The sequence below is a fragment of the Lissotriton vulgaris genome, chromosome 2_2, assembly GCF_964263255.1.
Source record: "Lissotriton vulgaris chromosome 2_2, aLisVul1.2, whole genome shotgun sequence".
In the NCBI taxonomy this organism is placed as follows: domain Eukaryota; kingdom Metazoa; phylum Chordata; class Amphibia; order Caudata; family Salamandridae; genus Lissotriton; species Lissotriton vulgaris.
This window is the reverse complement of record NC_141688.1, coordinates 334344086-334370385: the sequence shown is the minus strand read 5'-3', so window position 1 is coordinate 334370385 and position 26300 is coordinate 334344086. Positions and strand designations below refer to the sequence as shown.

The window sequence follows — 26300 nt, the reverse complement described above, 5'->3', positions numbered from 1 at the left end:
ATAAATCCTTCTAGAACGTTACGCTCTGCAAACTTTAAGGAAATGTCCCATTTCTCCACATCCCTTGCAGAACTTTCCCCATGCAGAACACTCTTTGTTAGTTGCCACATGCGCATTGGATCCGCAACGATATCAGCTAGGCTTTACGCTGTATGTACTGGGGGTTTTCCTAGTGAAATTCTTGTGTGGTCTGTTGGATACAGATTCTTCATCCTTATGGGCAAGATTGACGCTCACTTGTTGGTTGTCAGATTTGCGCAGTAACTTTACTGCTTTGGTTGATCTTTCCATGCTCTTGATGGTGGAGACTACCTTATCTAGGTTTGGGTTCCTATGGCATAACAGTTTTTCCTGCGCCTTCACACACGTGGTTCGCATCACCACCTGATCGCATATCATCTCATCTGCATCGTTGAATGGTTTTCTCATCCTATTCATAACCGTAGGTGTATTACATATTGGTTCATGAGACCAGATTAGTGTAGATGGTATTACTAAGATGTAGCCAACACATGCTTCATCTTGGGTAAATCGCCCAGCAAATTCCTCAGGGCAGACGTAATTTCTGAAAATCGATGCACCACACCCCAGGTAAAACTTGTATGTAGTCCCATACAATATGGGTCTAAATATAGCTTGTATCCTTCAAGGATCAGACGTACATTTTTTGCAAATATCTCAATAGGACTTAAATTCTAGTCAGGGCGTTTGTGGATAAGAATATCAAATTTTGGAATAGTACTCCCGTCGCCATCGTAGTATAGTAAGACCCAATTGCCTCATCTGATGCTTGCTACCTGTAGTAAAAGTTGTACCTCTCCCTTATCACACTCATGGTGGTATCAAAGTAGTTTTCCAGCCTCAATTTGGCTTCTTTAAACACATTTCCCTCTTCATCCCCCTCTTCTTTTTCAATGGGAGTTATGTGATCATCTAACCCCCTTACTTCTGCCCGCAAACAGTTATACATCATGGTGGTTTCCTGGCAGGATTGTATTCAGTTTCGTCAATTGCCTCTAGATGTTTTTCAAAACATTTAAACCAATGTGTCAAATTCTCTGTAGATGGCCCATGGACTTCTAAAAAGGTGCAGTGTAGGCCACTGCGTTCATTATCCCAGTCATGCTGACACAGTACTGGTGTATTAATGAGGAAAGTGCCAACGAGTCTTTTACAGGACGAAATGTTAAGTAGGGTTTCGGCTCTGATGGTAACACCCAGGGGGCAGATTAATAATATTTGTTTCACTCATGCTTCGTTGCAGCTCCTCCCAGGGGCAGGCAGAGATCGGAGAAGGCGAATAGAATGAGGCTGGATGAACAGTGGACTTGAAGCAGTGGAGGTCAGGAGTAAAAGGAAGTCCCCCGCACTGCCGCATCGATGTGGAAGGTGATCTGTGTAGATTAATGGTATGATCCTGTAATCGTCGCCAAAAAGGAGCTTGTAGTAATGAGGCGACAGGCGGAGGTTGGAAAAGCGACCTTCTTTATTGTTCTGTAACTCAGAATGCTGTTAGCTACCGGCTACCTCCCGCATGAACGTTCTAACCTCGCGTTGGGAACCACGTGCACGGAACCATGCGCACAGACACAATAGGTAGGACAGAAGCGGGGAAGGGACACAGGCAATGGTTAATCATGACAGCATTATTATTATTATTAAACATTTATAAAGCCCATGGCTACCCTCGGGCATCCCAGCGCTAAACTGCTGAATAGAGAGACGGATAAATGTAGGAAGATGTTTGTTGAAATAGCCATGTTTTTAAGAGCCTCTGGAATGGTAGGCTGTGCGGATGAGTAGTGCGCGTGCATTCCACAGCTTTGCCGCATTGAAGGCGATGGATCTTCCTCCGCTTCTTGTCCGCCTGACTTTGGGAACGATGGGGAGATTACGGTTAAGCGATCTCTGTTTCTCTTGGGGCGGTGCCGAGAGATAAGAGGTTTATTGATTATTACTCCTGGCGGTCTGAGGCCTTGGCAGCGATGAGCAGGCGCCTGGCCTCACTGCCAGTCTACTCTGAATTTAGAGTTTTCTTGTTTGTATCTCTTATGTAACTCATGTACTCCGAAGTCATTATGTGTCGCAGCTGGTCCTTTTGTAAAGCCTCTGACACCCTTGGGTAAAGTTCACGCTATAGAACATCGCATGAAATAAATACATTAAATACATCTCATGGCCTCTTTCAGTCCGGTGTCTCCCCGTCGGAGCATGCGCAGTGAGATCAACCTTCTTCCCTAGCTCGACGCATGCGCAGTGAGGCTCTATGATCAGTTAATGTTCCGCCTGCAAAATACGTCTTCATATGGGCGTCATGGCGGGTCAGCGGAGCTTGCGCAGTGAGGCTGTGCGATTACACACACTTCTATCTCCAACTGAACGCATGCGCAGTGAAGTCAAAGACACGCTCCCATCTGCAGCTCGACGCACGCGCAGTGAGGCTGTGAGGTCAGACACTCTTCTATCTCCAGGTTAACGCATGCGCAGTGAGGTCAGACACGCTGCCATCTGCAGCTCGACGCATGCGCAGTGAGGCTGTGAGGTCAGACACTCTTCCCCCTGCAGAGCTGTGTGTCTGTCCTCTTTGCCCCACACAAGCCCCCCCACAGGACCCCTCAGAGCCCCCACCCTGCCCCAGGGGCCTCGAGAGCCATGAACCGGCCGGGAGCGGAGCAGGTGAGGCGGGCCCTGTCTGTGGGTCCTGTTGTTGTGTGCTTCTGTGTGCCCTGTCTGTGTGCCCTGTCTATGTGCCATGTTGTGTGTGCTGCTGTGGTGTGTCCTCCTGTGGTGCTGCCCAGTCACTCTAGTCACAATGTGGAGGCCCTTCGTGTCTGTGTGTCCTGCTGTGGTTCTGACCTGTCACTCTAGTCACACTGTGGAGGCCCTGTCTGTGTGCCCTGTCTGTGTATGATGCTGTTGTGCTGACCTGGCCCTCTGTGCCCAAGTCACACTGAAGGCCCTGTCTGTGTGCCCGTTCTGTGTGTCCTGCTGTGGTGCTGACCTGTGTCTCTGTTCCTAAGTCACACTGAAGCCCTGTCTGTGTGCCCTGTTGTGTGTGCTTCTGTGGTGTGTCCTCCTGTGGTGCTGACTCTAGTCACAATGTGGAGGCCCTCCGTGTCTGTGTGCCCTGTTGTTGTGTGTCCTGCTGTAGTGCTGACCTGTCACTCTATACCTAAGTCACACAGAAGGCTCTGTCTGTGTGCCCTGTTGTTGTGTGTATAACCGTGGCGCTTACCCGTCACTATGTACCCAAGTCACACTGAAGGCCATGTCTGTGTGCTCTGTTGTGTGTGCTGCTGTGGTGCTGACCTGTCGCTCTGGCCCTAAGTCACACTGTGGAAGCCCCTCCTGTGTTCTCTATTGCTTTGTGTCTTTCTGTGGTGCTGACCTGTCACACTGTGGAGGCCCTGTCTGTGTGCGCTGTATGTCCTGATGTGTTCCTGACCTGTCACTCTGTCCTAAAGTCACACTCTAGAGGCCCTGTTTTTGTGCCCTGTTTGTGTGTCTTGCTTTTGTGCTTACCTCTCACTCTGTACCCAAGTCATACTATGGAGTCTCTGTCTATGTGGTTTGTTGTTGTGTGTGCTGACCTGTCACTGTGGAGGCCAGGTCTGTGTGCTCTGTTGTTGTGTGTGCTGCTGTGGTGCTGACTTGTCACTCTGTCCCTAAGTCACACAGATGGCCCTGTCTATGTGCTCTGTTGTTGTGTGTGCTGCTGGGGTGCTTACCTGTCACTCTGTACCTAAGTCACACTGTGGAGGCCCTGTCTGTGTGCTCTGTTGTTGTGTGTGCTGCTGTGTTGCTGACCTGTCACTCTGTACCTAAGTCACACTGTGGAGGTCAGTGCTGTAGTGATGCTCTTACGCTCTTCAGCAGTGTGCCGTCCCCCAGCCAAAACAAAACCAAGTCCCAGAGGGATGTTTTTAGGTGGAATCTATGCAGCGCTCATGCGCTGTCTCTAAACATGCTGTATCTCCTCTGTGGGCTTTGGGCACGCCCATTGATTTCAATTTGATATTTTGTGTGCCATTCTGAAATGCGGGCATTTGATTGGTGCAATAGTTTTATTTGTGGGCTTGGTTCCCTTCCATGGGATTGGCCTTCTTACATGTACTCCTCCCCTCTACTTGTGTTAGTTTGGCACTATTTCTATCTTCCCATTTTCTTTTGTTTACATGGTGTTATGGGAAGGCTTTTCTCACGCACAGCTGCTTCCATGCTTTCCATTTCAAGTGTGAATCAAAACAGGCCTGTAAATCTTGTCATGCGCCCGTGCAGCGATTGTGTCTTGTCATGTTCACCAAAATTTTCACTTTCATGTTTCCTGTATGTCTTTTTATCAATGTAGCAGCAGTTATCTATTTATCAATGTAGCAGACGTTATTTTCATGCAGCAAACAGGAAACAGCCATTTAGAGGTCAGGCACCATTGTCCACACCTGTGCAGCGCTTTGATGTTAATCGCGTGTGGGTTAATTAATGTACAAAACTAGATGCGATTACTTACTCTAAATTATGTCAGCCATGGGACTGCACCTCCCGTGGTTATTAACATTTATGGCTCTAGGAGACGGAACAGTGCATTCTGGAGGCATTATCAGAACATTTAAGCCTCTTCCTAAAACAAAAGCACTCCCACAGGTTAACCCCTTATTCATCGATACTATGGATTAACCCTTCGAGAAAATTCTAGCTTCTACCACAACAGCCCGTCATGGCCAGGTCTGGGGCAAAAGATTCAGAGCAAATGTCACAGATTTCCGAACCTACAGGGACTTTGGGCCAGATGTAAGACCCTCCAATCAGCGACTCACAAACTGCATTGCATTTGCGACTCGCAAATTGAGATGTGTCTCAGACATCGTTAGCGTTTCGTAATGGGGTCCCAAATTGCATGCCTCATGAATATTGATGAGGCTGGCGCAATTAACGACTTCATTGGAAATGGCTGGCACTCCCAGGGATAAGTGGTCTGCTGGGGTCAGCAGACCACCATGTTGCATGTAAAGCCTGTTTTTTTTTTTAAATGTAGCCCGTTTTCTTCAAAGGAAAATGGGATTCATTTAAAGAAGGAAAATGAAACTTTTCAGTTTCATTTTTTAAGGGCAGGCAGTGGTCCTTTGGACCACTGCCTGCTCTTAAAAAATATTTCCCCACAAACACACAAAGGGTAAGGGACCCCTTTCTGTCTGAGAGTGGTTTACCACCTACTTTAAGTAAGTGGTAAACTGCAAGTGTTTTGCTGCCGCAAATGCAGTCGCAAAACAATTGTACATGTCATTCAGAATCAGTATTAGGAAGGGACGCCCCTTTCTAAAAGCGAGAGTCGCAAATGCGATTTTGCAAGTTACTGATTCACAAAATAGTATTTTTACATACCATTGTCCTTTTTTGCAGTCGCACGCACAACTTTTGTTTCATCATCACGTTACTTTTGTTGACTTGTTTTCTTCTGTTAGTGGTTTCCCCTCTTACACATCCACTGTTTTTCCGTGTGCTGCCCCTTTCACCCCACCTCGTGCTCCGTCCTTGTTCTTCTGCCGGTCACATTTCTGGCAGATACGGTATCACTTAACAGCCCACCATCGACTGCTGCTGGCCCCAGGCGATGTAATGCAAGTAATCGGAACTCCTAGTTTTAATTTTACATAGTTCCACCCCTATTTAGAACATTTTCACCAGTTTCATTTATTTTTTTACCTTTACAATAGATCACTTCTAAAGGGCTTTCAGGCATCTTCACCTGTGGTGAAATTAGCACATGCTGATTTTGTTTAATGAGCATGTTTATTTCATTGACTTGTTTTGCATGTTACTGGTTTACGGGGTGGTCGGCAGTGCCCGCGGGTGGGTGGGCGTGTGCTGGGAGGCAGAAGATTGTGGGCTGCAGCAGGAGGAAAAAATAAAATGATAATAACATTCCGTTATAATTTTATTTTTGGCATTCTTTGCTGCTTAACTGTTTTCGATGGAGCACTCGACATTCCAATGTTTTAATTTTACCTAGTTCCACCTCTATCTAAATCAATATTCACCACTTCCAGTACTTTTCTTACCATTATAGAAGATTTTGGAGTGTCACTTCTAATGAGCTTTCAGGCATCCACATCTATGTTGCATATCTTCCCTGCTGATAACAGTTCCACTGCTTCTTTTGTCGCCACAAGCCAGGCCTGCTTAACCAGTTGTATGGTTCATAAACCGAGCCTCGTGAACAGTACTCGCTGCCCCCAATAAGAAATTATTTAAATGCGCATCACTCAGTATTAATCACAGCATACATCTAGTAGCGGTGTACATTACAGTAAGCCCTCGTGTACAACTGTTGTTATTGCACAGATCCCTTGCCTGCCGTACAATTATGTACCACAGAATCTAGTTTAAACACTTTAAAACAGTTCAGAAGTAGTACTTTTATAGGTCTGCATAACTACAAACACACAGTTTAACGCATGACTCCAGTGAAGAGCAGTTACTTAGAACAACTGCCACTAGCTTATCCCTTCCAGCTCGTTATTTTATTTCTAAGGCAGTGCTTTCTTGGACCTCTGGAATATGGGGTGGCATTTCTCACCAGGTATACTGTTACCAGTAGCAAGACCCTTGTCAAGAAACAGTTGACCACTTTCCAGTGTATGATAATATACCTTGGTTTTTCAGGTAATCTGACAGTGGCGAACAATGCATATCAGTGCACATCTCTGTGCCTACTACTGTCAAAGCTTCTTTGTTACAGAAAGAAACTTTTTCGAATGTTTCTTTTTTTTAAACACCCAAATGCACAGATCTAGAGCTTAGCTCCTACCTATCCCCGTCCATCAGGACCACCTCGACATCTGTACACCCAGGATCTGGACCAACATCCCCGGACCCATCAGGACCACCTCGACATCTGTACACCCAGGATCTGGACTAACATCCCCGTGTCCATCAGGACCACCTCAACATCTGTACACCCAGGATCTGGACTAACATCTGCCTGTCCATCAGGACCACCTCAACATCTGTACACCCAGGATCTGGACCAACATCCCCGTGTCCATCAGGACCACCTCAACATCTGTACACCCAGGATCTGGACTAACATCTGCCTGTCCATCAGGACCACTTCAACACCTGTACACCCAGGAACTGGACCAACTTCCCCGGACCCATCAGGACCACCTCAACATCTGTGCACCCAGGACATGGGCCAACATCACCTGGGTCTATCATGACCACCTCGGCATCTGTGCACCCAGGATTAGGACCAACATTCCCTTGTCCATCAGGACCACCTCAACATCTGTACACCCAGGATCTGGACCAACATTACCCGGATCCATCAGGACCACCTCAACATCTGTACACCCAGGACCTGGACTAACATCCCCCTGTCCACCAGGTCCACCTCAACATCTGTACAACCAGGATCTGGACTAACATCCCCGTGTCCATCAGGATCACTGCAGCATCTGTACACCCAGGAGCTGGACCAACATCCCGTGTCCATCAAGACCACCTCAAAATCTGTGCACCCAGGATCTAGACCAACACCCCCCTGTCCTTCAGGACCACCTCAACATCTGTACACCCAGGATCTGGACCAATATCCCTGTGTCCATCAGGACCACCTCGACATCTGTACACCCAGGATATGGACCAACATCCCGTGTCCACCAGGACCGCCTCAACATCTATACACCCAGGATCTGGAGCAACACCCCCGTGTCCATCAGGGCCACCTCAACATCTGTACATCCAGGATCTGGACCAACATCCCCGTGTCCATCAGGACCACCTCAACGTCTGTGCACACAGGATATGGACCAACATTCCCACGATCCATCAAGACCACCTCAACATCTGTGCATCCAGGATCTGTACCAACATGCCCGTGTCCATCAGGACCACCTCAACATCTGTACACCCAGGATCTGGACTGACATTCCCCTGTCCATCAGGACAACCTCAACATCTGTACACCCAGGATCTGGAACAACATCACTCTTTCCATCAGGACCACCTCAACATCTGTACAGCCAGGATCTGGACCAACATCCCTGTGTCCATCACGACAACCTCAACATCTGTACACCCAGGATCTGGACCAACATTCCCGGATCCATCAGGACCACCTCAACATCTGTACAGCCAGGATCTGCACAAACATCCCCGTGTCCATCAGGACCACCTCAACATCTGTGCACCCAGTATATGGGCCAACATCACCTGGGTCCATCATGACCACCACGGCATCTGTGTACCCAGGATTGGGACCAACATCCCCGTGTCCATCAGGACCACCTCAACATCTGTACACCCAGGATCTGAACCAACATCCCCAGATCCATCAGGACTACCTCAACATCTGTACACCCAGGTTCTGGACTAACATCCCCCTGTCCACCAGGACCACCTCAACATCTGTACACCCAGGAGCTGGACCAACATCCCGTGTCCATCAAGACCACCTCAACATCTGTGCACCCAGGATCTGGAACACCATCACTCTTTCCATCAGGCCCACCTCAACATTTGTACAGCCAGGATCTGGACCAACATCCCCGGATCCATCAGGACCACCTCAACATCTGTATAGCCAGGATCTGGACCAACATCCCCGTGTCCATCAGGACCACCTCAACATCTGTACACCAAGAAACAGGGCCAACATCCCTGTGTCCATTAGGATCACTGCAGCATCTGTACAAGCAGGATCTGGACCACATCCCTGTGTCCATCAGGACCACCTCAACATCTGTACAACCAGGATCTGGACCAACAGCCCCATGTCCATCATGACCACCTCAACATCTGTACACCCAGAAACAGGACCAACATCCCTGTGTCCATCAGGAGACCTCAACATCTGTACATCCAGGATATGGACAAACATCCCCGGATCTATCAGGACCACCTCAACATCTGTACACCCAGGATCTGGACTAACATCTGCCTGTCCATCAGGACCACTTCAACATCTGTACACCCAGGATCTGGACCAACATCCCTGTGTCCATGAGGACCACCTCAACATCTGTACACCCAGGATCTGCACCAACATCCCCGTGTCCATCAGGACCACCTCAACATCTGTTCACCCAGGATCTGGACCAACATCCCCGGATCCATCAGGACAACCTCAACATCTGTACACCCAGGATCTGGACCAATATCCCTGTGTCCATCACGACAACCTCAACATCTGTACACCCAGGATCTGGACCAACATCCCCGGATCCATCAGGACCACCTCAACATATGTACAGCCAGGATCTGCACAAACATCCCCATGTCCATCAGGACCCCCTCAACATCTGTGCACCCAGGATATGGGCCAACATCACCTGGGTCCATCATGACCACCTCAGCATCTGTGTACCCAGGATTGGGACCAACATCCCCATGTCCATCAGGACCACCTCAACATCTGTACACCCAGGATCTGGACCAACATCCCCAGATCCATCAGGACCACCTCAGCATCTGTACACCCAGGTTCTGGACTAACATCCCCCTGTCCACCAGGACCACCTCAACATCTGTACACCCAGGATCTGGACTAACATCCCCGTGTCCATCAGGATCACTGCAGCATCTGTACACCCAGGAGCTGGACCAACATCCCCGTGTCCATCAGGACCACCTAGACATCTGTACACCCAGGATCTGGACCAACATCCCTGTGTCCATCAGGACCACGTCAACATCTGTGCACCTAGGATATGGACCAACATCCCCGGATCCATCAAGACCACCTCAACATCTGTACACCCAGGTTCTGGACTAATATCCCCCTGTCCATCAGAACAACCTCAACATCTGAACACCCAGGATCTGGAACAACATCACTCTTTCCATCAGGCCCACCTCAACATCTGTACAGCCAGGATCTGGACCAACATCCCCGGATCCATCAGGACCACCTCAACATCTGTACAACTAGGATCTGGACCAACAGCCCCATGTCCATCAGGACCACCTCAACATCTGTACACCCAGAAACAGGACCAACATCCCTGTGTCCATCAGGAGACCTCAACATCTGTACACCCAGGATATGGACAAACATCCCCGAATCTATCATGACCACCTCAACATCTGTACACCCAGGATCTGGACTAACATCCCCGTGTCCATCAGGACCACCTCGACATCTGTATACCCAGGATCTGGACCAACATACCCGTGCCCATCAGGACCACCTCAACATCTGTACACCCAGGAGCTGGACCAACATCCCGTGTCCATCAAGACCACCTCAACATCTGTGCACCAGGATCTGGACCAACATACCCCTGTCCATCAGGACCACCTCAACATCTGTACACCCAGGATCTGGACCAACATCCCTGTGTCCATCAGGACCACCTCGACATATGTACACCCAGGATATGGACCAACATCCCTGTGTCCATCAGGACCACCTCGACATCTGTACACTCCGGATCTGGACCAACATCCCTGTGTCCATCAGGACCTCGTCAACACCTGTACACCCAGGATATGGACCAACATCCCCAGATCCATCAAGACCACCTCAACATCTGTACACCCAGGTTCTGGACTAATATCCCCCTGTCCATCAGGACAACCTCAACATCTGTACACCCAGGATCTGGAACAACATCACTCTTTCATTCAGGCCCACCTCAACATCTGTACAGCCAGGATCTGGACCAACATCCCCGGATCCATCAGGACCACTTCAACATCTGTACAGCCAGGATCTGGACCAACATCCCCGTGTCCATCAGGACCACCTCAACATCTGTACACCAAGAAACAGGGCCAACATCCCTGTGTCCCTCAGGATCACTGCAGCATCTGTACAAGCAGGATCTGGACCACATCCCCGTGTCCATCAGGACCACCTCAACATCTGTACAACCAGGATCTGGACCAACAGCCCCATGTCCATCAGGACCACCTCAACATCTGTACACCCAGAAACAGGACCAACATCCCTCTGTCCATCAGGACCACCTCAACATCTGTACACCCAAGATCTGGACCAACATCCCCGGATCCACCAGGACAACCTCAACATCTGTACACCCAGGATCTGGACCAACATCCCTGTGTCCATCACGACATCCTCAACATCTGTACACCCAGGATCTGGACCAACATCCCCGGATCCATCAGGACAACCTCAACATCTGTACAGCCAGGATCTGGACAAACATCCCCGTGTCCACCAGGACCACCTCAACATCTGTACACCCAGGATCTGGACCAACATCCCCATGTCCATCAGGACCACTTCAACATCTGTGCACCTAGGATATGGACCAACATCCCCCTGTCCATCAGGACCACCTCAACATCTGTACACCCAGGACCTGGACCAACATCCCAGCGTCCATTAGGACTGACCAACTCTGCTCCAATGTAGGATACCGTCTATTTTTAATAACTTTTTTGAAAGAACACTGCAGCACATGCATTAACCATCCTTAACCTGGCGACCTCTCTGATCACTTGTTGACCTTAGGCTTATCTTTCGCCCTGTGCAGCATTCCGCTGACGTTTTGCTCGGTCTGAGCTACAGAAATACCATATACATGCATGCATACGTGCGTACATTCATTCATACATACATAGATACATGCCTACATGCATGCATATGTACAATCAATCAATCAATCATTTGTAAAGCGCACTACATACCCGCGAGGGTCTCAAGGCGCTGGGGGGCCGCTACTGATCAGCAGCCAGGTCTTGAGTATCCTCCTGAAGGTCAGCAGGTCTTGGGTCTGTCGTAGGCTCAGTGGGAGGGTGTTCCATGTCTTGGCGGCGAGGTGGGAGAAGGATCTCCCACCGGTGGTTGTTCTTCGGGTGCGCGGGACGGTGGCGAGTAAGAGGTCGGCGGAGCGTAGCTGGCGGTTGGGGATGTAGAAGGAAAGCCGCCTGTTGAGGTAGGCTGGGCCAGTCTTGTGGAGTGCCTTGTGTGCATGGGTGAGGAGCTTGAAGGATATCCTCTTGTCAATGGGGAGCCAGTGCAGGTTTCTCAGGTGGGGGTGATGTGGCCGTGGCGTGGTACATCGAGGATCAGTCGTGCCGAGGGGTTTTGGATGCGTTGTAGTCATTTGATGAGCTTGTTCGGGGCTCCCGCGTAGAGGGCGTTTCCGTGGTCGAGTCTGCTGCTGACGAGGGCCTCGGTTGAAGCAGGAGGAGGAGACAGCGTTGACTTGCTTGGTCATTGAGAGCATTGAGTCGAGGATGATTCCCAGGTTGCGTGTGGGGTCGGTGGGTGTCTGGGTTGCCCCCAGTGCCGTCGGCCACCAGGAGTCGTCCCAGGCTGAAGGGTTGGAGCTGAGGATGAGGACCTCCGTCTTGTCCGAGTTCAGCTTCAAACGGCTGGTCTTCATCCAGTCGGCGACGGCCTTCATTCCTTCGTGGAGGTTGGCTTTGGCTGTGATAGGGTCCTTGGTGAGGGAGAGGATCATCTTAGTTTCGTCGGCGTAGGAGATTATGTTGAGGTCATGCTGTCGGGCTACGTGTGCGAGCGGGGCCATGTAAATGTTGAACAGCGTCGGGCTGAGGGAGTCACCTGGGGTACGCCGCAGATGATCTCAGAGGTTTTGGAACAGAATGGGTGAGGCGGATGCTCTGGGTTCTGCCGGAGAGGAAGGAGGTGGTCCAATCCAGAGACTTGTCTCTGAGCCCTGCGGCATGCGCGTAGTATGCGGTGGCAGACGGTGTCTAAGGCGGTAGAGAGGTCTAGAAGGATGAGTGCTGCGGTCTCGCCATTGTCCAGCAGGGTCCTGATGTCGTCTGTGGCGGCGATGAGGGCAGTCTCGGTGCTGTGGTTGCTGCGGAACCCTGACTGGGAAGGGTCCAGGATTCTGTTTTCTTCGAGGTATCGGGTTAGCTGTCTGTTGACGGTTTTTATCGATGACCTTGGCCGGGAAGGGGAACAGAGAGATGGGCCGGAAGTTCTTGAGGTCTCTTGAGTCTGCCTTAGGTTTTTTTAGTAGGGCGTTGATCTTGGAGTGTTTCCAGATCTCCGGGAAGGTCGCCAACTCGAGGGAGAGATTGATGATGTTGCGCAGGTGGGGTGCGATGGTGCTGCTTGCTCTGTAGAAGACGTTATATTATGATATATTTGATTTATAGAGCGCACAGCTACTCAAGAGTATCCCGGCGCTTACTTCAGAAAAGAAAGGGAGGCACACTAATCCAAATTAAAAGAGCAACGTTTTTAGTTTCTTTTTGAACAGCAGTGGGTCTTGCTACGCAGGGCCGGGGGCACATTTTCCAGGCTAAACCTGCTCTGTGCAGAAAAGAGTTTCCACCAAGACGCTGACGCTTAAACCTCGGGGTCTGCATCAACAGCTGAGCCGAAGAGCGCAGCTGTCTCCCTGGTGGTATAAAAGGCGAATCTCTTTTGCAAATAGATGGGACCTAAACCATAAAGAGCCCGATGACGTGGTGCCGGAATGGGTCCGACGGAGAGCCGGAGTGGATTGAGCGCTGGGTCTTGATGTTGTCATCGATGCTCACGCTGGCCCAGGCTAGCAGAGGGTTGTGGTCGATGGTGTACGGAGGATCTGTTTTGTTGCTGTCTGTTGGGGCGGTCTGGGTGTTGAAGCTGTCGTGGATGTCTGCTATCTTGTGGTGGAAGAAGGTGGCGAGGGAGTCGCACAGGGCCTGCGATGGCGGGATGTCGTTGGTGTTGGAGCTGGGATTGGAGAGTTCCTTCACGATGTTGAAGACATCCTTGCTATTGTGTGCGTTGTTGTCGAGGCGGTCTTTGAAGGAGGTCCTCTTGGCCGCTCTGATGAGGTGGTGGTGGTTGAGGATGGGTCCTTGTGTGCTGCGTGGCTGCTCGGAGTTGGTTCACTGTGCCATTTCTTCTCTAGTTTCCGGCAGGCTTGCTTGGAGACTAGGAGTTCTAGGGTTAACCAGCTGGCCCTCTTGCTGGTGTCTCTGTGGGGGGGGTTTCTTCAGCGGGGCGAGGGTGTTGGCGCAGTCCTCGATCCAGCGTCTGAGGCTGTGGGCAGTATCGTCGGTGTTGGAGGGTTCGTGGGTGGGCTGAGAGCGAGGTTTGCGTGTAGTTGGTCTTTGGTGATTTTGCTCCAGCAGCTGGGGATCTTTTGGGTGCGGTGGTGTGTGGTGGGTTTCTGGAAGGCGAAGTGGATCCAGCGGTGGTCGGTCCAGAGGAGTTCCGTGGTGTGGCTGATGGAGACGTACGGGCTTGAGGAGAAGACTGGGTTGAGCGTGTGGCTGGTGGAGTGGGTGGGCGTTGTGACGAGTTGCTTCAGTCTGAGGTTGGCGAGGTTATCGATCAGGGTTGTGGAGTTGTTGTCGTCGTTGTTCTCAAGGTGAAAGTTCAGGTCTCCGACGAGGATGTAGTTCGTGAAGGTCAGGGCGTTCGTGCTGATCAAGTCAGCGATGGAGTCGCTGAACTGGGGCCAGGGTCCTGGGGGTCAGTAGACAGGGGTGCCTCTGGGGGTGGAATTAGGGTTTGTGTGGATCTGGAAATGCATGTGTTCGGCAGTGTGGAGCCCGCCGTCGGTGCTAGTCGAGATCCTGATGCTGTTCTTGTGGACGATGGCGATTCCTCCTCCGACTCCGTTGATGCGGTCTCTGCAGGTGATCTTGTAGCCGTCTGGGATGGCTATGGCGATGTCGGGTGCGGAGGAGTCTTTAAACCAGGTCTCTATCAGGAAGGCGTCGTCCGAGGATGTTGTGTCGAGCAGGTCCCAGAGCTCCACGGCATGTTTGCGTGCGGAGCCGGTGTTCAGTAGTATGCATCGGAGGTGGTTGGGGTCTTTCTTGGCGAGTGGTTCGTCGGCTCTGAGGCTGGTGTAGCTGCAGTTCCGGCAGGTGAAGGGGCCGTGTGTGCGTTTCGGGGCGGCCTTGAAGCAGGTGTGGCTCTGTCCGGAGTTGAGAGCGTGAAGAGTGCTGGCATCGTAGTGGCGGCGGTCGTCGTGGCGGGTGCGGGGGGCAGGGGTTCTGGCGCTGGGCGCAGTCCAGGCGTGGACGGGCGCAGATGGACTCACCTCATGCGCACCTTCTGCACACCAGCGGCGCGGCCGCCCAGCGGCTGGCATATATGAAGAGGTGGGAGGGAGGAGTAGCTGGGAGGCGGAAATGGCGAATGGGCAGTGGGCAGTCAGGGGGGCGGGGCCGCAGTGTATGCAGCGGCGAGGGCGGTGAGGGACAACGATGGTAACAGAAGGAAAAGGGGCACAAAAATCGAGGGTAAAACAAGTGGCAGAGAAGGCAAAAGGGCACAAAAAACGAGTGGAACAGAAGGCAAAAGGGGCACAGAAACGAGGGAAAAACGAGTGGCACAGATGGCAGAAGGGCACAAAAAACGAGTGGAACGGAGGGCAGAAAAGCACAAAAAACGAGGGGAAAACAAGTGGAACAGAGGGCAGAATGGCACAAAATGAGGGAAAAACAAGTAGAACAGAGGGCAGAAAGGCATAAAAAACTAGGAAAGAACGAGTGGAACAAAGGGCAGAAAGGCACAAAAAACGAGGAAAAAACGAGTGGCACAGAGGGCACCAAAAACGAGTGGAACAGAGGGCATAAAGGCACAAAAAACGAGTGGAACAGAGGGCAGAAAGGCACAAGAATCTAGGGAAAAACGAGTGGAACAGAGGGCAGAAAGGCACAAAAAACGAGGGAAAAATGAGTGGAACAAAGGGCAGAACTGGCAGAGAGGCACGGGGGCAGCGAGGGGAACAGAAAGGAAAACCGGGCAGAGACACGGGGGCAGCGAGGGGAACAGAAGGAAAGACCGGGCAGAGAGAGCATGGGGACAGCGAGAGGAACAGAGGGAAGAAAAAGTGGCAAAGACCACGTACAGGCAGCGGGGGAAGACAGACAACAGCAGTCACAGATACAACAATGAAAATACAGGCAATACAGTAAAAGCAATAAAGCGGAGGATGAACAAACCTACCTACGGCCTACCACTGGCATCAGGGATGAGGCGCAGGTGGTAGCCTGCGGGTGGTGGAGGGCCTCGTACTTCCTCAGCAGCGGCAGCTGGGGCAGGGAGACACAGGCGGTGCTGTGCGGAGGGGGAGCGGCCTACCTGGTGGGGTCAAGGGTTGCTCATATACACATACATACATATATAAGTACGTACATACAAACATACATACATGCATGCATACGTATATACATGCATATGTATGTACATATATAAATACATATATACGTCCATACATACATTCATATGTGTATATACATACATGACATGTGCACGTACATGCATATAAGCATGCGTACAGAAATGCATGCAAGCGTACATGCATGTATACGTACATACATGCATATGTACATACATGCATATGTGCATACATGCATACATACACACATTCATGACTATGAACATACATACATACATGTATGCACTACACACTCAAAAATGTATTGCTCCTTATATTTAATCATGAAAGGAGAGTGAAACTCTTTCCTTCCATCAGTCCCTACTTTGTTACCTTATAACCATACTTAATTTAGAAATGTCTCTGTTAATCACATTCGTCTTCTCTAAATCCCCCTATTTGTGCACGCGGTGTCACCTTTTCCAGGCAATTGCATAACGATTTTACTCCACATTGACTCACTCACTACCCCTTAGATTTCATCCATTTCCTTTTATCTTTTGTAATTCGTTCATCTTACCACTGATAACAATCCTTTGTTCAATCCTTTCGGCAGTATTTTAACGTTTAAGAACTCCATGCTTGCATTTATGGACATTTTATATAGCACAAGCAACAACGGGCAGCGATGGAATGCCAATGGTTTAACATTTCACAAATATTACAAATTCGGCTACAAAGTGATTAAGTGATGTGCCTCGAAGACGGTTGGCTTGCTGAACGATATATACATTGCATACCTATAGAATAGCAATCCGTTGTAATTTCCCACACTAGATTCCATGGTCTTCCAGTAAATCCTTTTTGTTGAATACATTTAATTTGTTTTCAGTGTATTAAGCAAAATATTTTTGATGAGTAAATTTCTCAGTGCAGTTTGGGACAGTGTCCCTTCATCAATATGATCAACATGTAATTTCTGGTAAAGAAAACTTATTAAAAAATATACCAAAAACAATCATTTTGTAGTAAAGACCAAGATGATATTTGGGCTATTTGAAACAAAATGTGATTGGCGATGAATTATGTACCTGGCTACACCGCGTTGTAAGATGGCCGCATAGAGTGTGAGGTCTGCTGACCGAGCTCACAATCCTCGAGAAAAGTCAAGTCAAGTCAAGTCAAATGATTTATATAGCGCGCTACATACCCAGAGGGTCTCAAGGCGCTTGAAGAAGGTGGGGAATTACTTGTCGAATATCCAAGTTTTAAGTTGTTTTCTGAATGCTAGGTGGTTCTGAGTGAGGCGAAGGTGAGTGGGAAGTGAGTTCCAGGTTTTAGCTGCCAGGTAGGAGAAGGATCTACCTCCCATGGTGGTTTTGTTGATGCGAGGTACAGTGGCAAGGGCTTGGTTGGAGGATCGTAGCTGGCGGGGGGGGGGGGGGTGTAGAAGGAAAGTCGTGTGTTGAGGCATTCGGGTCCGAGTTCGTAAAGTGCTTTGTGCGCGTGGGTTAGGAGGCGGAAAGTAATCCTCTTATTGACGGGAAGCCAGTGGAGGTTTTTCAGGTGACCAGAGATGTGGTCTTTACGCGGAATGTCTAGTATGAGTCTGGCTGAAGCGTTCTGGATGCATTGGAGTTTTTTCTGGAGTTTTGCGGTGGTACCGGCGTATAGGGTGTTTCCGTAGTCCAGGCGACTCGTGACCAGTGCGTGGGTGACCGTTTTTCTAGTTTCGGTGGGGATAGCGAAATGTTTTTTTGAGCATGCGAAGAATGTTGAAGCAAGATGATGAAACGGCGTTGACTTGTCTGTTCATAGAGAGTGAGGAGTCCAGGATGACGCCCAGGTTACGTGCGTGGCCCGTCGGGATGGGTGCTTTTCCAAGGGCCTCTGGCCACCAAGAGTCATCCCAGGTGGAGGGGGAGGTACCCAGGATAAGGACTTCTGTTTTGTCTGAGTTCAGTTTCAGACGGCTGTGCTTCATCCACTCGGCTACTTCTTTCATTCCTTCATGTAGGTTGGTTTTGGCAATGTCAGGGTCTCTGGTGAGTGATAGGATCAGTTGAGTGTCGTCAGCGTAGGAGATGATGTTGAGGTTGTGTTGGCGTGCGATGGCCGCGAGGGGGCTCATGTATACGTTGAAGAGGGTGGGGCTGAGTGAAGATCCTTGTGGCACGCTACAGATGACTTCAGTGGCCTCTGATTTGAATGGTGGGAGGCGGACTCTCTGGGTTCTTCCGGTGAGGAACGATGTGATCCATTCCAGTGCTTTTCCTTGGATTCCGATGTTATTGAGGCGCTGTAATAGGGTGCTATGACAGACTGTGTCGAAGGCTGCGGAGAGGTCGAGGAGGATGAGGGCGACTGTATCTCCATTGTCCAGTAGAGTTCGAATGTCGTCTGTTGCTGCGATGAGGGCGGTCTCAGTGCTGTGTTTGGCTCGGAAGCCGGACTGTGAGGAGTCGAGGGATTTGTTTGTTTCGAGGAAGGCGGCGAGCTGGTTGTTGACAGCTTTCTCGATGACTTTGGCCGGGAATGGAAGGCTCGAGATGGGGCGGTAGTTTTTGAGTTCGGTGGGGTCAGCTGTGGGTTTTTTCAGAAGGGCGCTGAGTTCTGCGTGTTTCCAGCTTTCTGGGAAGGTGGCGGAGTTGAGGGAGCAGTTGATGACGTCTCGGAGGTGTGGTGCTATGATGGAGTCTGCTTTGTTGAAGATGTGGTGAGGGCATGGGTCTGTGGGGGATCCTGAGTGGATGGAGTTCATCAGGCGGATGGTGTCCTCAGTGGAGATTGTGTTCCAGTTATTAAGGATGTTCAGGGGGGGTGAAGGTGTGGCAGAAGGATGGGTGGGTTGGTCTCCGGTTTGGTTGTCGAAGCTGTTATGGATGTCTGCGATTTTGTTGTGGAAGAATGAAGCTAGGGAGTCGCAGAGGGCTTGAGAGGGGGGGATGTCGTTGGAGTTTGCTGAGGGGTTGGTAAATTCTTTGACGATATTGAATAATTCCTTGCTGTTGTGGGCGTTGTTATCTAGTCGGTCTTTGAATGCGGCTTTCTTGGCAGACCGGATAAGTTGGTGGTGTATGCGGGTGGCGTTTTTGAAGGCGTCCCTGGTGCTGGTGTTTGGGTCTTTTTTCCAGGCCTTCTCGAGGGAGCGACAGAGTTTCTTAGATTTCTTAAGATCATCGTTGAACCAGGGGGCATTTTTTCTGCCTAGTTTGAGTTGACGTTTTTTCAACGGTGCTAGGATGTCGGCGCTGTTGTATGTATGTATATGTATAGGCATTTATATAGCGCACTACTTACCCGGAGGGTCCCAAGGCGCTTCGACCGCTGCGAAACCCTTCCTGGCTTCCCTGAGAGATGGTCCCTTAATGGGTATCTCCAGGGTGAAACCAGGCATCCCCGGCGGTCTGGTGGGGCCGTTAGTGAAGATGAGGCAAGCTAATGCCCAGAGTTGCCGAGTGTGAACGCTGATCAGAGTGGGCACCGAGGCGAGAGAATTATCGAGTCCGCTGACCCTGGTCCAGAAACCTGCCGCGCCGGGACTCGAACCCTGGTCCCGGGCCGTCCTCTGCTCTCGGGTCTGCCGCCTCTAACCAGTGACCAAGTTGGATAGCCATTGGGTGAGGTTAATGGCTGCTTGGTCGGGGTTTGAGGAGTGGGCAGGGGGGTTTTGGAGAAGCGATGAGAAGATCTGGTCGATGGTGATTTTGTTCCAGTTTCTTCGCAGAGTAGGTTGAGGATGGTTGTGGGTTGTGTTCTTATTGTAGATAAAGTGAACGCAGCTGTGGTCCGTCCAATTGAGAGCTGTGGTGTGACTGAAGGAGACATGTTTGCTGGAGGTGAAGATAGGGTCGAGTGTGTGACCTGCAATGTGGGTGGGGGTAGTGACAAGTTGTTGAGTCCGAGGTTAGCGAGATTGTCCCGAAGGGTGGCGGCGTTGCTGTCATTGCTCTTTTCCAGGTGAAAGTTGAGGTCCCCCAATAGAATGTATTCCTCGGAGGGGAGGGCGTGTGGGGTGATAAAATCAGTGATGTCGTCACTGAATTGTGCACGGGGTCCTGGAGGCCGGTAAAGGAGGGTGCCTCTGAGTGTGGTCTTGGGGTCGGTGTGGATCTGGAAGTGAAGGTGTTCGGTGCTGGCAAGGTTTACGTCTGAGCTGGTTGGGATGCGGATGGAATTCTTATGGACGATAGCGATGCCTCCTCCTGTTTGGTCGGTGCGGTCCTTACGGATGATCTTGTAGCCTTCCGGGATGGCAATGGTGATGTCTGGGGCTGAGGAGGCGTTCATCCATGTTTCTGTTAGGAAGGCGACGTCCGGAGAGATGGTGTCTAGTAGATTCCAGAGGTCGATGGCGTGCCTGTGGACAGAGCGGGTGTTGAGCAGGATGCATTGTAGGTGGTTGGTGTCAGATATCTGTTTTGTGTTTGTGGATGAGGAGTTGTTCTTGGTGCCGTCGAACTTGCAGGAGTTGCAAGAGAAGGGTCCATGGATGTGTCCAGGAGCGGCTTGGGCGCAGTTGGGAAGGCGGCCGGGGTTTAGGGCTAAGAGGGTGGTGGCGTCGTATGTAATGCGGGTGGGGTGGGTGGTACGAGGGCCAGGGGGTCTGGCGCTGGGCGCGGTCCAGGCGCGGACGGGCGTAGACGGGCTTACCTTTGGCGCACCTTCGGCGCGAATGGGGCGCGATCGCTGCGCGTGAACGCTGCGCGCAAATGCTTCTGTCATAAGTGGATAGTGGGAGGGGAGGGGCGAGGCAGGCTCAGCTGGGAGGCGGGAGCGTGATTGGCGGGACGGGCTTGGACGTCACAACAAGCAAATGGCTGCAACAATAACAACAACTTTACGCAGGGAGAGGTTGGGGCGAGCAGTGGAGCGCTATTACTAAAACAATTAATGTATTATTATTATTATATTTATTATTATATTTAAGCTTATAAAGCGCTCAGCTACCCGAAGGTTTCCCGGCGCTAAAACCAACTAATAAAGAGGGGAAGTCAGAGGGGAGGAGGCTACATGTTGAATAACCAATTTTTCACCTGTTTGCGAAAGCTAAGGTAGTTGGGCTCTTTTCGTAACTGAAGGGGAAGAGAATTCCATAGTGAAGGGGCTAGCCAGGCAAAAGAGCGGCCTCCCATTCTGGCTTTTCTGATTCTGGGCACTGAGAAAAGGTATTGGCTAGATGAGCGCAGAGTGCGGGGGGGGGCAATGGTGGTGAACCAAGGATGTCAGATAAGGTGGGGCCCGGCCAGTGTTTATTTTGTGCATGAAACAGAGAGCCTTGAATTTCGTGCGGTTTTCGATACGGAGCCAGTGTAGTGAGCGGAGGGAATTAGAGGTAGGAGAAGTGTTGGGGAGTTTGCAGAGCAGTCGTGCTGCCATATTCTGGACTGTCTGCAATTTGCGAGTCACCTCTTTGCTGGCACCCAGAAGAAGAATGTTGCTGTAGTCCAGCCTAGAAGTGATTAAGGCCTGGACTACAGTTTTCTGGGTGTCCGCAGGCAGCATCCAGATGATCTTGCGGAACCATTTAATGATTGTGATGCAGGTGGAGGAGGTTTTGACCACATAGTTTTTCATTGACAGCTGGTCGTCAAAGATCACGCCTAAGTTGCGTGCTGATTTAGAAGGGGTAGGAGGAGTGCCCATTTGAGTGGGCCAGTGTTGGGGTCCCCATAGAGTGGTATTGTGGCCAAACAGCAGAAGTTCTGTTTTTCCACCGTTCAGTTGCAGTTTGTTGTCCAACATCCAGGCTGCGATGTTTCTCAATCCTGAACATAGAGCGGATGAGGGGGCAAGAGAGTCAGAGGAAAGAGAGTAGATGATCTGGGTGTCATCTGCGTAGGAGTAAATAGTGAGCCCAGCTTGCTCTGCAACAGACGCCAGAGGTCTGACGTATAAGTTGAAGAGCAAGGGGCTCAAGATGGAACCCTGTGGGACTCCATACGCAGATGTAAAAGTTTGGGAAGCGGATGATGAAGAGAAGACTTGGAAGGTTCGGTCGGATAGGAAACTGACAAGCCAGTTGAGGGCTGAACCGGTGATGCCAGATGATCGGAGGGCGTTGACAAGAATGGGGTGGGAAACCGTGTCAAATGCGGCGCTCAAGTCCAGCAGAATGAGTGCCACGGTTTCCCCCCTGTCAACACGGTGACGGATGTTTTCTGAGACTCCCAGCAGAGTGGATTCCGTCGAAAAGCCTGATCGGAAGCCGGATTGTGACGGATGTAGGATTCCCCTTAGCTCAACGTGGGTGGACAGTTGAGAATTAATGTGCTTTTCTAAGATTTTAGAAAATACCGGAATAAGCGAGATGGGACGGAAGTTGGCTGGAATGCTGGGGTCGGCATTAACTTTTTTTAATAACGGCATAATCATCGCGTGTTTCCATGCGGAGGGTACAGTAGCTTCTCTAAGGGAGGAATTTAGAAGGTCCATAATGGGTTCTAGGGAGGATTTGTCCAGTTTTTTTAGAATTTGAGGGGGAATAGGGTCCAGTGGGGAACCGGATTTGATTTTACTGATGATGTCGGAGAGGGTCTCAATATTGAGCGGATCCCATGTGTCGATCAGCTGAGTGACCGAAGGACAGGTATCAGATGGGGGCCTAAGGTCACAGGAGGGCGTGGGTGGAGAGGGGGGGATCGATGAAAAGTGGATGGGACTGTTGTCCTCTGGCGTCCCTAGATCGGAAGATGAGATTGTGGCAGTTAAGTTGGGTAGAGAGGGAAGGGGAGATGAGTTCTTAAAATTTGAATAGATGTTATCAATGTTGGCGACAAAAAATTCGGCCAGTGAGTTACACTGTACCTTGTTGAGACATGGAGGTTTGGGCTGACACAGTGCGCCCGAGAGTTTTTGTACTGCCTTGAAGAGTGCCTTTGGACGATTTTTTGCTTCAAGGATGGTATGATTGACATGGTCAGCTTTAGCAGTTTTACATAGGAAGTGATATTTTGTTAAGGCAGCTTTATAGGTTTGCTTAGAGCAGGAGTCATATTTTATGCGGCATTTGCGCTCCAGGCTTTTACAGATGTTTTTTTCTTTTTTTAAGGCTTCAGTAAACCAGGGTGCAGGTGGATGATGAAAATTGTGCGTTTGCATGCGCAGGGGTAGGCATGCGTCGGCAGCCTGTGCAAGCCAGCTGTTTATAGCGGCAGAAGTTGCAGTACTAGTATCTTCCATGAAAGGTCTAGTTTTCTCGAGACAGGAATTAAATTTGTTCAGGTCCAATTTGTTCCAATTTCTGGATAATCTAGGTTCTGTAGGGTTAGAGGGAGTGGTCGATTTCTGACCTAGTTTAATAATAAAAGACACTATGTAGTGGTCAGACCATACAATGGGAGACGGAGCCTTACAGTCAATGGCCTCTAGATTAGAAAGGATAGGGTCCAAAAGGTTACCTGCTTTATGCGTAGGGCCATAGTTGTGTAAAAGAATGTTTAAAGCAGCCAGATCTTGTAAGAGATTGCTACTGATAGTACATGAAGGATCATTCAGGTGTAGGTTGAGGTCGCCGATAATGAAAAAATTTGTAGAGCTCTGGATTAGCGGTGCTATATACTCCGGAAGGGAGGCTGCCCAAGAATTCGCTGGGCCCGGGGGGCGGTAGATAAGCAGCCCAGAAAGAGTAAAATTGGGAGAAAGTGAAAGCTTGAATAGACCTGCCTCACAGTTGGGTAACACAAAGTCTTCCCATTTGCAGGAATATAATCTGTTGTACACTATGGCTATACCTCCACCTTCTTTCTTGGGCCTATTTTTCCAAACATAAGTATAGTTGTCTGGGAGAGCGGCGGCAATATCCGGGCCAGAGTGGTCTTTTAGCCATGTCTCTGTGAGAAAGAGAGCTGCAGGTTTCTCCGAGACCAGAAGATCGAATATCTCTCTCTTATGTTTGCCCAGAGATCTACAGTTTAGACTGATCAGTGTTCTAGTTCTAGTTACAAATGAAATGGCTGAGTGGTGGACGCTGTGAGGGGTCACAAAGTAGCGCTATGAACACAGCACTTTAAAAGTATAAAGCGGCGCTATGAAATTGAACACAGTGCAATAAATAACAAAGCAGCAAAGCAGCGCTAAGGTCAGAGCACGTTTAAGACACAATGCGGCGCAATGATAATAGAGCAGGAAGAATGCACAGAGCACAAGCAACACTTCAGGAGCCCATCCAGCCACAGAAGTGAGCGCCGAATGCAGGGGCCCCACCAGCGAAGCTAAAATGTAGGTGGGATCGCAGTATGTGTGAACATCGAGTTGGAACTGCGGGCGACGGCGGCATGACTCCTGCTTAGAACATTTAGAAACGCGCATGAGCGGGGCGGAAGATAGCCAGACCACCACATCCGAACATCTCCTATACATGGATAAAGTCCTGGATCTGATCAAGTAAAAGAATGAGGACCTCAATGCCCGATCAAGGAGAAATAACCACCGGAATATTGGAGTCAACAGCCATTCCAAAAATGGATGACTTCATAGAGACAATGTTGCTAGATCTCTTCGGACCTGAACTATCTCTAGTCTTCTTCGCCGAGAGGGCCCATAGAACCGCGGGTCCGCAGCCACCCCGGGAACACCACCTCGCCCTATAGTAGCTGGTTTGTTAAACTACTAGGGCCGAGACACAGTCCTCCGTGCGGCAAGAGAGAGAGGCCAGATTCAGTACAAAGTGATAATCTATTCTTTTTTCCGGACTTCAATTAGCGGTGCAGTCAGCAAGACGCAATTTTCAGCCACCCAAAAAACTCCTACAGCAAGCCAACCTGAAATAGGCCATGCTATACCCTGCGAAGATACGAGTAACACAGGATGGGAAAGCATATCACTTCACAGATCCTAAAAAGGCCCTCAAGTTCATCAAGAAACAGATACAACCTAAGAAATCACAGGGAGTGTCTTCTCAGGCCATTTCTGATGCACGGCTGAGTGACAATGATTAAATAGAACTTGATGCTGTTCTGATTTGGCATGCGCAGAAGAAGTTTGGTCCCACTAATGGCCGCTGACATTCTTCTGTACCACATTCCATTTAGTAGTAGGTTGTAATTTTTTTTCACAGGCCTAGTCGTGTCCCTCTTTGCGGATGACATCACCTTATGTAATCCACCCCGAACACAATCCCTTGCCACTAATTTGCGAAATTATACGCTTTGGTGACATGCTGGGAATTCAAATTAACTGGGCTAAGTCCACGCTACTTCTAACAGAGGCTACAGCTTCATTTTCCATTGAATACCCACTCCAATGGGCAAGTGGCCCTGTTAAGTACTTGGGTATCCATGTATGTAATGACACAGAGAACGTTTGGAGGGCCAACTTTGGCAACGTAGGGATCTGGCTTAAGGATAAAATTCCCATATCTCTGGTGGGACGATTCGCCATTGCAAAAATGGTGATTATACCCAAGTTCTTTATTTGTTTGTGAACATCCTTATACTAATCACACAAGCTTTTTTTAAGAGACTTCGGTCTAATCTTATAGCACTAATCTGGGCAGAGAAGCAACCTCATGTGAAATACGATCTCCTAATGTTGCCACAAGCACAAGGCGGAATGGAGGTGTCAGATTTACAGCTGTATGCGTTATACGCCCAAGCACACTTTTTACACTATTGGACACATCCAACACCCTTCCAACCACATGTTGCGGTGGAAATAGACAAAATCTGCCTGTGCCCGATCTCGACAGCCCTATTTCTTCCATTCAAGCGGCCGGGCCTCGAAATAGATACTCCACAGAGTTTGAGGTGGGCATGGATGGGGTTGTCGCGACGCGTGGGACACGTGTGCGTCAATGCCCCATCGATTCCTGTGGCGAAACACCCAATGCTGCCACGGATGCTAGACGGCGGTGCCTGCGCTCGTGCTAGTAAGCTCGGCTTCCACACTTTTGCAGATTTATACCCAAATGATCAGTTCCTTGACCGCCCTGCCCTGAATTCTGTCACAAGCGCCCCCCTGGACACTCTTCTGTATTATCAATTACGTGCAACTTGCCGGACAGTATTTGATACATTCCCAGCCCCGCAAACACTTACAGCGCTAGAATACATATACAAATCCAGCTCTGCAAGCAACTCATTACATCTCTGTACAACCATATGCAACGCCTCAGCGCCTGTAACAGACACACATGCCCGAGAAGCTTGGCGAAATGACCTCCCCTTACAGACAAGCAGTGAACATTCTGCTGTGGCCAACTCGAGTTTCTGTCCCCTAATTACAGCTTACGCCTCATCCATTTCA

The 26300-nt window shown here is 50.0% G+C and overlaps 1 protein-coding gene across 4 annotated transcripts in view; it reads left to right on the top strand.

The window, feature by feature from the left end:
• The first annotated feature begins 2531 nt into the window (after window positions 1–2531).
• The window catches only part of LOC147729428 (uncharacterized), a 203135-nt gene continuing 179366 nt past the window's right edge, over window positions 2532–26300 (top strand). Inside the window, exon 1 of one of the 4 annotated variants that reach the window (XM_086959769.1) lies at window positions 2532–2676. In XM_086959769.1, the coding sequence (XP_086815895.1) occupies window positions 2653–2676 (24 nt within the window). In that variant the 5' untranslated portion in view covers window positions 2532–2652. The remainder of the gene's footprint in view (window positions 2677–26300) is intronic. The other 3 variants (XM_086959768.1, XM_086959770.1, XM_086959767.1) reach the window with 3 other exon arrangements.